The sequence below is a fragment of the Vanellus vanellus genome (assembly GCF_965231255.1).
Source record: "Vanellus vanellus genome assembly, chromosome: 9".
NCBI lineage: Eukaryota > Metazoa > Chordata > Aves > Charadriiformes > Charadriidae > Vanellus > Vanellus vanellus.
Window position 1 is genome coordinate 11,909,437 of NC_138914.1, and position 12,330 is coordinate 11,921,766.

The 12,330-nt window shown below is 40.8% G+C and overlaps 1 protein-coding gene across 1 annotated transcript in view; it reads right to left on the bottom strand.

Annotated features, from left to right (window-relative positions):
- Window positions 1-12,330, bottom strand: part of SETD5 (SET domain containing 5) — a 68,398-nt gene that overhangs the window by 23,939 nt on the left and 32,129 nt on the right. The window contains exons 6-13 of the mRNA XM_082487775.1: window positions 11,865-12,052; window positions 10,786-10,824; window positions 9,272-9,514; window positions 4,231-4,379; window positions 3,787-3,904; window positions 3,244-3,353; window positions 2,712-2,958; window positions 2,427-2,507 (exon numbers count right to left, since the gene is read on the bottom strand). Of these exons, the coding sequence (XP_082343901.1) occupies window positions 2,427-2,507; window positions 2,712-2,958; window positions 3,244-3,353; window positions 3,787-3,904; window positions 4,231-4,379; window positions 9,272-9,514; window positions 10,786-10,824; window positions 11,865-12,052 (1,175 nt within the window). The remainder of the gene's footprint in view (window positions 1-2,426; window positions 2,508-2,711; window positions 2,959-3,243; window positions 3,354-3,786; window positions 3,905-4,230; window positions 4,380-9,271; window positions 9,515-10,785; window positions 10,825-11,864; window positions 12,053-12,330) is intronic.

A 12,330-nucleotide genomic window follows, 5' to 3' on the forward strand; every position in this document is an offset into this window, starting at 1 on the left:
ACATGGCAAATTTCCCAGAATAACAACAACATAATCATGTGTTCATAGAGTAACTAGAAGAACTAGACTTTGTTCTTAAATAGGACCACTTAGATAACACTGAGTTATATTTATAAAATAGCCACAAGGAAATGCATAATTTTTAAGAACTAAAAGCCGTAAGAAAGAATAAATAGAGTGAAGAGATTACTTGGAAACAAACAGAGCTACTGCTAATGACCAAACATTAGAAGGAAACAGAGGCCAGAGGCAACAGAAGTAAGTGAATCAGTAATTTGCAGCAAGTAAAACACACCACATAAACTGACTAAAATGATCCAGATTCATTCCTTCCCTGATATTAGGAGATCACCCAGTTAAAAAATAAAAGTTCTTGTTTGAGCAGCTTACATAGTAGATAAGAAAAACAGAACATGCGAGAATAGAGGGGCAAAACAAAGGTGTTTATTAGGTAAACAGAAAGAACAGGAAATCTTATCACCTAGCTGTGTCAGAAATAATTGGTAATTATGCACATAAAAGGCCCAGCACAATAATGCTACAGTGACCGGCAAAACCCAGGCTGAATCAAGTGAATTTTAAGAAGTGGGGTCAAGTGCCTTCTGAGACTTGTCACGGAGGAAAAAGTATCTTGAAGCACACAGCAGTACTCAATTACAGCAGCCTGGCCTTTACAGTTTTCTGTTCAAAAATATCCAATACACACAGACAAAAATTAGATACTGGGAAAACTATAGATACAGGTATTTATCTGGTGCCAAGTATAGAAAACCAAATCTCATTAAAGGAGATTAACTGGTGCAACATACAGGAACAGGGCTTACAGGCTCATGGGAAACACTTCACTTAGTCTTCTTGAACTATACTGTCCCAGAGAGAGTTCAGCTTCCCTGTGTTAAAATGAAATCTTTCCTCCAAGCTTAAGGCCAGTCTGATGGATGACGCTCTTTTTCAGATTTCAATAGAAACTGCTTTATCTTGCCTGTTCTAAAAAAAAATTCATGAGATAATCCAAGGATCTCTCTGCTGGGTGGCCCTCAGCTCTCCAATATGCTGCACTATCTTAACATTTAAAGCATTCTAAGGAAATGGGCACAAGTTAGAACACAGGAAGTTCTGTTCAAATACACGGAAACACTTCTTTACGGTGAGGGTGACAGAGCACTGGCACAGGCTGCCCAGGGAGGTTGTGGAGTCCCCTTCTCTGGAGATTTTCAAGATCCGCCTGGATGCAGTCCTGAGTAATGTGCTCTGGGCAATCCTGCTTTAGCAGGGGAGTTGGACTAGATGATCTCTAGAGGTCCCTTCCAACTCTGAAAATTCTGTGATTCTGTGAAATTTACACATCCCTATCTCCAACTAGAGAAAGAAGGGTGCTTAAGGTATTTGGCTAACAAAGGAAAAACAGGGAACTCCTAGCTCCAATAAATTTGTTGGCTGGTAGGAAGGATGGGAGCACTTTTTCTTCCTTGGGTTTTTGGTTGGTTGGTTGGTTTGGTGTTTTAAGGGTGAAGCTGATTTAGTTTTTTGTTTTGTTTGGGCTTTTTTAAACAACTCCCCCCAATTAAATTAATGAATGAAGTAGAGACAGAACAGCTCTACTGACATGCGTAAAACATTCTAATCCAGGAAGCAATCACAGGTGCCATAAAAAGCACAAGAAAAAAAACCAACAACCAACCAGCTCTACTCAGCACAGAAGGCAGCTGAGAAGACCCTGTGTTATCAAAGATCCATGAGCACTAAGAAATATTTTGATCAAGAAGACTGATTAAGAAAACAACGATTTGGGAGCACAAAGGGATTTACCAATAAAGAACATAATGATTTTTTTTTAATTTGTGCCAAACAGTGCTGTTGGTGGTTTACCCCTCAATCAACTTTTGCTACTTGATCCTCCCCTTTTCCCACATGGTAACAAGTTTGTGAAACCAAAGAGGGAACAGACATATGTTAACAAACCTAACCCAGAAAAATGGGTCAAGTTTTAACTAGAATCAGGTTCTGGTTCATCATATGGCTCCATAAATTCTCGTACTAGCAATAAGGAAGGGCAGCAGGAACATAAAAAGGGTGCAATTACCTTTTTTGAATCTGTTGCTGATTGCCTCGTTAATGGTATGTTTTATACTGTAGAATAGCCCTGAAAGTAACAGTTAAACCCTTCAACCAGGAAACAAATCTGTTGTGTACCTTCTAATCTACAGTACCCTAACACAAATCCTGTGATGTGGAGTTAACCTGGTTTTTTGTGTGGTTTTTTTTTCCTTTTTTTTTTTTTTTTGCTTTTTTTTAATTCAAATTACTCAAGACTACTGACAGTTGGAATTTGTGTTGAAACAAGTGAAATAACCAACTGAACATGCTGGCCACTGCATGAAGTAAATTCTAAGGGGGATGACATGCAGACTGAGAAAGGTACTTGCCCGCCGGTTGTGCACCAAGGTTCCCTGTTCATCTACAGGCTCCTCCTTCTCCCCTTCTTGTTTCTCCTCCTTCTCTGCCACCTGAAAGAGAAGCCCAGACTTAGTTTGTCAAACAAAATCCAGTACTGTTTTAAAGTTATCATGACTCCCATGGTAATCTAAGGTGCTAAAGGTTTAAAAAAGCCCTCCTGCAGTTTCTGTTCTGAAGATCTCAGTGCTCTATTAGATCAGATTCCGCATCAGTGAACGATAAAAATACATTTAACAAAGTGTCAGGGGTTTTACCTCATTGTCACTGACTGCTGCAGGTCCCTCAGGAACTTCCTCTGTTTGTTGACTGCTGTTCTCATCCAATGCAATGCCCTGCTGTTCCATTTCTAGTTCCTTTCGACGGGCTTTTCGCCGGCGTGTTTCTGCCCCGATCAGTGTGCCTAAAACAGGTGGAGGTAGGTGTTCTGCAGCATTTGGGCTACGTTTCTGCACAGGGCAATTCCGGTTCCCCTTGTGACACGCACAGTCCACTTTATAGTTGCTGCTCCAAAACACAAACATAATTCGTGTCACTCTTCATTTCTCAACCCTTGTACAGAGACATTCAATGCATCTCCTACTAAACATCTCACCACGTGCCAAAGCAAGGACAGCAGGCTACCTTATGGCCTCTATTGGAGAATATGCCAGCAGAACTGGACAGAATAGCCGGAAAATGCAATTCAGTAGAAAACGGAGCAAAATGTAGAATGCGAGGAAAGGGCTGGAGGAAGATGTCCAGTCCAGGAGGGCAGTGGAGAGCTCCTGGGCGAGGTGAAGGACTCACCAGATGTTGTACTCATAGTCAAAGGCGATGGTAACCTCTGTGTCCTTGGCAATGGTGGCAACAGCATAGATACACAGGTGGATCATCCCATCAGCAATCACATGACGAACCTTGTTAAACAAAGTAGAGAGAAACTAACATCTCCACAAGTTGCACTTCTTACTTTCAAGAGGGAAGCCTCCTTCTGCAAAGTAGCTCTTATCTATTACATGAATAATTATCCTAAATTCTCCATAGGGAAAAGCCTGCTTCACTGCTCATCTCATCCTGTGCTTTTCCATGTACACTTACTACCACCTGCTTACCCCAATCATCATTCTGCAGCCAAAGGAAAGTCATAAAAGAAACCTCTTCCTTCCAAAGAAAAACCTCATGTCCCCAAACTTTCTCATCTTCCAAGTATAAGCCATTAAACAAGCAAGAGACGCAGACAATTTACCCCATTTACTGCATTTTAAGTCTGAATATTCATAAAAAGGGAATGCACTAAGCCTATGTAAAACATGTATTTGCAATTACGGTGACGGTGAAGAGAGAATTTACCTCTGCATTTGGAGTGCAGGAACGCCTGATGAACCTGGCATCATTACCAAAGGTGCGGGCATCAACACACATTTCAACACCATTGAACTTGGAGTAGAACAGCACAAAGGGATATGGCCTGGAGAAGTAACAGAACATCTCAATCCCAAAATACTCAATTCCCGTGGCACTTATAACAGGTATCCCTCACTCCACTGGAAGCAGTGCTTCCATCTGTGCTATTGCTCTGGACACTTATGCACTTCCATTATCACAGTTTAACAGGTCTACTTCAGAGGTTTTTGGTCCATAAGCAGAGCATCAAGCTGAGGGTGTATGTTTGGATTTCACATCTCTATGGATGGCACAGCTGACAAGGGCCCCGTAAGTGTGCATTATCCCATGGAGACGCTAGTCTCTCTGTGCCATGACGCTCTCATATTAATCACTTCATAGTACTCTTACTTTTTGAAGAAATGCCCATTGACCTCGAATTGCTGTCGTAACATAACCTTCCCTCGATACTCAATTATAAGGGTATCTAGTGCCAAGTCTCTTGCTGCCCTCAGGATCTTCCGGTGCTTCTGAACCCGAGTCACCCTTCCCAGCTGCAGCTGTGAAAAAAAAAAACCAGAGCAAAGTATGAGAATTTAAAGCAAAGGCCTCTAACTCATGAAGAAATTTTATCTACATAAAAAGAACAATTACTCTAGTAGCAATACACAGAAACTCTGCCAGGCAAATATATTGCTTATTCTGTAACAGTTTAGTAATGACCAATGACCTTGATAATATTTATCAAAAGCAAAGATTATTTATTCCTTTCCTTCAACAGTAAATCTCACAAATCTATCAGACCAAGTATTTCAGTCTTGCAGCTAGGAGGCATAACCAGACCTGTCAGTTGCTGCTAACAGGGAACTGCTCTGCAATTATGGTCACTTTCACAGTCTGAATAATTCAAATCTTCCCTAAATTGTGGGTTGTCACACATTCAGAGAAAAAACACAAGTTTTCCTTCTGCAGAGGATGGTAAATTCTAGCTAACAGACCAAAGAGTTAAGCTGGCAGTTTCTATATCCATCCAGAAACTTCTCTTCATCTGCCTGCTCAACTAGTGCTGTGGATTATTTTATTTTTTTCTTAACATGAAGAAATACATTTTTAACTAAGTAGTGACAATTTGCTGAATCTTCTTTATTTAAAGTCTACAGTTCTATTACAGTGGATTTTCACAACAATGTGACTTGACAATATGAAACCACAACGTTCTTTAAGGACAGACATCCAAATATGACACATTTTATGGATTAATGGAAGGGATATTATAAGTACTAGGGCCAAGGAAAGACTTCTTCCATAAAAACAAAGTACTTCTCTTGCTTAACAGATTGAACCTCTCTGCAAGTAAAAATTGTGTGCCTCACCACAAGAGCTGTGCCTGCTCTTTCCTAAGCACGCTATTCATTGCTCATAAGGACCCAGTTTTGATACTCTTCCACAGTGAATTGAGGCATAAGTGTTCTTACTTCAGTAATAATGACAGTTATCTATCTAAATCAGAAGTAAACCACAAGATTTTATTAAAAGCAGGCTCCCAACTTTTCCTGTTAAAACTCTCTTGTTAGAAACAGCTACTGAGCAGTCTGCTCAAACAGATAAAAATCACACTAGCTTAAGAGGGTTGGTCTGGACAATGACAGAATGCATGACGTTCTAACCTTTTGAAAAGAAAATTAATGCCTTAAGGCAGCACTCAGCATTGGGAACCAAACGAAACCCTGCATATAGACCATATGAAAGTACTGAACTACATATTTCCTTTTTTTTTTTTATAGCGATCTTGTATGCTCTGTGAATTAAACCTCTTTGGGAAGAAGATTACTTTAGTTATTTTAATATGGCATTATACTGCAGATCTTGGATCAGCCAGTGAAGTAAGATCTATTTATTGACTTCTCTCACTCAGGTCCAGGATAAAGATAGCTTTATAAAAATATTCATTTGAAACCTATGCAGATGGAAATAATGGTCTTGCTATTTCAGATCTCCTCTTAGAGATATATCCAGTGCTACATTTATCCTGCCTATGGGGTATATCTCTTTTTCATACCCTGTCTGTGCCAGCAATTGGAAAAACCTGCATGTATGTGTTGGAGACCGAAAAGCCTTGCAGGGTGTTGTTCATCTCTTCATATCTCAGGTCCTGACAGGAGCTCAGAGAGGATTCCCCAAATCTACTGAACTGGCATAAAAAAAGCATGTTATTTCCAGACTAAGAAGCCACACTACTGGCCCTGATTTCTCATCAACAAACCCATGACGTAAGTGAACTGTAGGATAAGACTGTTTACATTGCTGAGAGTAGTGACTAAATTATTTAAAATAATAGGATGCGCTTTGTACTATCCAACTGTGGTAACAGAGAATAAATAAATTTGTCAGTGTGTAACAGAAGGAGATAAGGAGAAAGCATCTGAAGTTAGTAGGTAAATTAGGCCTAAGACACAAGCGTGAATAATTTTGTTTCTATACTACCACTTGTTTGCGGTTATAATCAGTTTCTCATATAAGCTGGCCCTACACAGGAGGGTTGGACCAGACAACCTTTAGTGGTTCCTCCCAACCTAAAGTATTCTACTACTCTATCAAATTCTCTTAGTATTTTTCAGAGATGCAAGGTAATGTCTGGTAGCTTTCAGTCTCACCTTTGGTCTATGACTGACTTGTATTACTGTTCACCTCATGCTGGAAAACAGCTTGGGGAACACAGGTGGGATAAGGTGGGGTGGTGGGAGGAGAAGAGAGCCCATGAAGGAAAGAGAAGCTCTGCATCTGTCAAACTTAACTATATGAGTTTAGTAAAACAGGAATGATCTCATAGCTTTTCCGGTAAGACCCTAGCTCAGCTTGTTTTCATTCTCTGAATTTAGAAATATGAAGAGGATTAGCTGCCATGCTTTCATGTGTGAAAAGAACAAATGATTTTATTCGTGTCATAGGCTAGGGATTGCTGACTGCTAATCAGACAAAACTGTTCTGGTATGTTTGCAGAGCAACATCTGCATAATACTCAGTGGCTTTATTTTAAAAAGGCCCTTTTGCTCTTCACTTCAGAATGTGAAATCAATCAGGGCTTTGAGCTCAAGTCAGCAATTATCAGAGGCAACAAAGGGCAAATACTGACCCTAGGTTTCGTTTGGCAACAGCAGGCAGAAAAGTGATTCACAGCTTTCAGTTTGTCAAGCATCTGGCAGTAGCCAGCACGAAGATGAATTTATTCATGACACTGAACAGCTTCATATTTTCATAAGTGTCCCTTTGCATCATTAGGACAGTTGAGAACTGGTTTATTGAAAACATTCCAATGTTCAAAATCCCGTATCCTGAATGTGTAACTCTTAACCCATCTTTCCCTATTCCTCCTGGCTTGGGGAAGCTTTTATGTCACACTTTCTTCTCTCTCTCTTGATAAGTATACACTTGCATCATTGTTTGCCCAAGCCAAACAACTCTCTCAACTGTGAGAGTATACAGGGCATATAAAACATTTTATTTTTATTCCCTTCTCCTCTCTATAGAGTCTTCATGGCCAAATAGAGCAGTTAAGATACCCATCTTCTACACACAGCTGCTATCTGCATATTGACACAACCTCCCTAATTTTTTTCCTAGCTCAAAGTACCAATTTCCTTATCTCCCAGAAAAGCTATTTTTACGTCCAGTAATGATATCTAGTTAAAACACAACTGATGCAAACCAAGAAGCTTTTTCAGTTTGTCTAACAAAAATGAGACAAATGAGTGGAACAAAAATAGAAAGCTTAGGATGAGAGACCACACGCTCCACACCTGTGCAGGATATCTTCCTCGCAACTCTCCACAGCTATCTGCTGAGCAGAGAAAACAAGGACATAAAGGCTGACAAGCAGCAGCCTAGGACAGCCACCTGGTCCTTCCTCAGTATCCAAGACGAACTACAAAGCCACTAAGTCCCTTTATACGTTCCCAGCATGTGCAATGATACGTACCTACCTACAGCTTGTTTAGAGTAACTGAAGCTCTCTATGAAGTTTTGCAACTTTCTATCTTTGTGTTTCTTTGGGATATATCACATTTGGAGTCTTCTGCTTTGGAATGCTGGCCACTTTTCCCTGTGGGAAAACCTATGTCTGTACAGGGAAGGGAGAGGGCAAGAGAGCATGACAAGAACAAGCACATTTATGTATGATATCTTTCGGAATCATCTGTCCTGCTGTACTCTAAGAAGGTGATCAAAAGAAACAGCATTTGTTTTATTACTTATTTCAGGACTTTTCCTAAAACTCATGTGAAGGAGATAAATGAGTTTACATTTAGACTCAGAAAAATATTAAGATTTCTAGAGAAGCAGAACTTTTTCTTCCCTGTATTTCCTCAGTTGCTCTCTTTAGGAAGACTACTCACATAGCCAAGTAGAAGTGTTTCTCCCCAACCCCCACAGAAGTCTTATTATTGCAGAACTAGAGGCAAGAGTGGAAGGAAGTTGGGTCCAAAGTCCTCTTTCTGCACTCTCCCTTACTGGCAATATCTGTGCTCTGCCTGATGTGCTTCACCTACATGAAAGCAGAGGGAAAGGTGGGAGGGAGCACGTGAACTTCACAGAGTGGTGAGTCAGCTGATATAAACAAGAATGATTCAAGCACAAACATATACCTGATATTCAGGTTTCTGACTCTGCTCCCCTTCTACAGAAGAGGTGCCCCACATCTGTTTTGGAGCCCATCCTTTTCAGTTGCACCTATCTCCATTCTCCTGGACAAGGAAGCCCCACAAAGCCTGAACTGAGTGGGAAGGCTGCTCTCTGTTCAATAAAACACGGACCAGATGAAACATCAGCTGATAAGAGTAGTAAGTAGGACATACACCACACAAACACATCCTTTTCCTGTTTCTCCTTGTCTACATGCACTCCATAAAGCTGGCAAGACACCAATCACTGCACATCTCAAAAGAGACAAGTTAGGGAGAGACAGCTTCCTAAAATCAGTTGTAGTTGTGCAGCATTAGAAAGTTACCAGAGTCCAAACAGTCATTCAAAATACTGAAATAATGTTGAAAGGTTCCTTAAAATAGCTTTCCACACAACATGAGCCAGAAAAAAAAAAAAAAAAAAAAAGACAGGAAAACTCAGCTGGAAAGCAGGAAATCTCCTATCTCCAGCAAGTGATAGATCTGGTTCTGCCTCGAGCCATTCAGTGACCAAAAGTATTTATAGTAAAATACCTGTGAACCATATCACAGAACTGTACAAAATATCTCCAACTTAGCAACACTGATTTGGTTGAATGTGAGTGTTTCTGAATCTGTCATGGTACTGGCATCTCTTCTGTTCCCTTTTATATTAAGTCTGTGCCTATTGGTCTGAAATTACAGGACCAGCTACGATATTGCTCACCCGTGCCCACGCCTTATGTCTAGAAACCAGAAGACCTGACCTACCCCACTGCTGTCACAATGGCTCTTACCTGCATCTGGGACCCAATAACAGTATTATTGCAGGCCAACTCTGTTTTGTTGATTGTGTCTAGCATAGCAGTTTTGCCCACATATTCTTTATTAGAGTTTAGATGACGCTCCAACAAGTTCTGTACATCAGCGCTGTACTGGTTAGTAAAAGCTTCTTCATACTGATCTGTCCAGAGTCGGATTCGATTCTCCCACCCTTCAGCTGTGTTTTCATCCAAGGCATGCGCTTCAGAAGGGGAATTCTGCACCAAACAGCAAAGGGTGAATGGCTAGCATAGAAAAGGAAAAACCTACTCACAGTGCTCCGAGCATACGGATATGCTACAAAAAAAGCAAATCTATTCCAAGCTAAGAAAGCGTTGGTTATGAGGACACTTTTTTCAGAACCTGCATCCTCCAAAACACTGTACAACAATGCCACTTAGGAATCTATGGAGAATTCTGTGCAGGACTAAGATCTCTTGAGAACTGGTACTTGGCACTGTTACATACAAATTAAGCTAGTACATGGCCAGAAAAAAGTTTTTTTAAGTTACTTTGGAAAAATAATTAGATAGATAAAAAAAGCAAAGGGACAGAACATACAAAGGCAAATAAATCTCATGTAGGCTTGCCCTACAATCAACACACTCAAGTCCAACATAATGCTAGATGATGCTGATTGCATTTTAATTTTTGCAGTGACTGATCCCAAAATACCCCTGAACCCTCTAGCTAAATGGTCACCAAGGTTTGAAGAAACTGAATGTAAAGCATAAGCTAATACCCAAAGGGTTAAAACTGCAAGTCCTAAGCACTGTAAAGAAGAGAGGGCAAAATCAGGTAATTTGTTTATACCATCTTGTCATGGAGGGGAAAAAAAAAACGGTAGAAAAAAAAATATAAGCTTCATTCATTACTTGACAATAGTTGAAGTAATTCAACAAATGCTATTCCAGAGGTCAGTAACTTAACTGGCTTCATAAGGGACTGACACATATGTGACATTGAAGAACAATCCTTGTTTTCATTATATATATTAAAAGCATTTTCATGCATCTTTTACCCTCTCAAGGCACTTGCATACTATGGAGATTAAGAGGATGTTAAGAGAAACAAGGCAACACTGCTAGGGACACACAACATTAAACCTGTGTGCTACTTTGATGCCCAAACTTAAAATATCTTTGATGCAATCAAATGATAACTGACCTCACAGAAGAGTGGCCACAACCAGTTCTACATCCCTTACATCAAACACCCCACTCCCAGGTGTCATGAATCAGTCATATCTCTTGGAACTAGATAACATTTGCTTACAGAAAGTGATGAGCTATCTGAAGCAAAAACAAGGTTCAAGGTGAAATTCCTGTGATACCCTTTTGAATAGGCCTGCTGGCAGGGCATGGTAAGGCTTGGGATAATTCCAAGGCTGGTCCCACAACCAGAAATTCCCCAGGCAAACCAAGAGAGGCACAAAGTTAAAAGGGAAAAAAACCCACCACCATCGTATAGGCTTCTCAGTTCCACTCACCTTCATCCTCAGAGACTTTCGTGAGCCCTCTCGAAACGCCTGTCCCCCGAACAAGGAGAGAGAAAAACCAAAAAGTATTATATAACCTTTCCTCAGAATTAGCAAGCCAGAACCGCACTAGATCTTACTCCAACAGACCAACCCTTAACAAAAGACAGCAAGAATTACAGGAAGACCTACACAAGAAGCAACGGACTTGAACAAAAAGGCTCCGCAATGCAAATCCAGTGGAAACTGCTGAAAAGCTTGATGACCACAATTTCTGAAATGAAAAGGCCCGCCTTATACTTAGCAAAAATCTCAAGATCAAAACCAAAACTGCCCTGACTAACCTCACTTGCTTTGACAGAAGAAAGGGCCAGCAACAGAATCAAGCTGATTCACAACAAAAAAACCTCACATGGCTCCTGCTCTCAGTCTTTTTATTTAATCAGTGCCTACTAGAAGAACCTTCAAGGGAAACCTAACCTGGGGAAAAACATAGTAAAACTAGCAGATGATGGGAAAGAACCAGCTGCTCACACACTTGCATTCCAATATAAGCAACCCAAAATTACTTCAGTTCCCAAACCCTCACAAACAAGACAGTAAAGTCATCCCTCAACAAATGTTCATCACTACCTACATAGTTTTCCACACAGGCACTATCTCTGTGCCTGGAGAACAGTGCCAAGAAGCTCTGCAGCCCAGATTCCTTAACATAGTCTGCTAAGAAATGCCACGCTCCCCTCTTTTTTCATTCCCTTCACAGACTGCCCCTTTGCCACAAACAGACAAGACTCCAACAGCTATTTCCCCAAATCCTAATGGAGCAGAAGGGAAAATATGCGAGTCCAAGCTCTGAGCATGAATGGACAGCATTGGGGAACAAAGGTGGAGTTTCAGTAGGGTAATTTTTAAACCAACAGCCACATACTCCAGCAGGTCACAAATACAAGGCATCCCATTATTACACCAGAAAGAGGAATTCCTTACAGGACAAAAGTTTCTTGTCTACTGCCAGCTTGTCAACCTGCTCTCAAGAATACATCCCACAGCATTTAGCAGGAACTACAGCAACTTTGTCTCACTCCACATACCTTGATCTTTTTGGCCTTTGGAGCAGTGCGAGCTTTTTCTGTACTCCTCTTTCTCTTCTTAGGTTTGCTTCTACGGACGCGGTTGACAGTCAGAGTGATGCTTGTAGGGGTGTGCTGCGTAGCTGTGTACAGCACTGTAGAGGGAGATAGTTCTTCATCCCAGCTCTCAGTTGCACTGCTGTCCCCACCTACAAAGAGGAGTGCTTCATTAGCAACATTTTCATTCATCCCAGAGAGAACAGGTTACCCTTATGCCCATTTTCATCAAGATGACTTGATGACCCTGCATAGCTCTTCCCTGAGAAAACTCTACCACCTCAGTTTTCCCACCCAAACTGGGAACAGGTCGCCCAAACTCCTGATATCTCACAGAACAGCACTGATGAACATTTTCCTTTTCTGTTCACAAGATAATCTGATTTTCCCAAGAGCTAATTGAGGTGAGGCAGAAGGAGACAAGAAAATC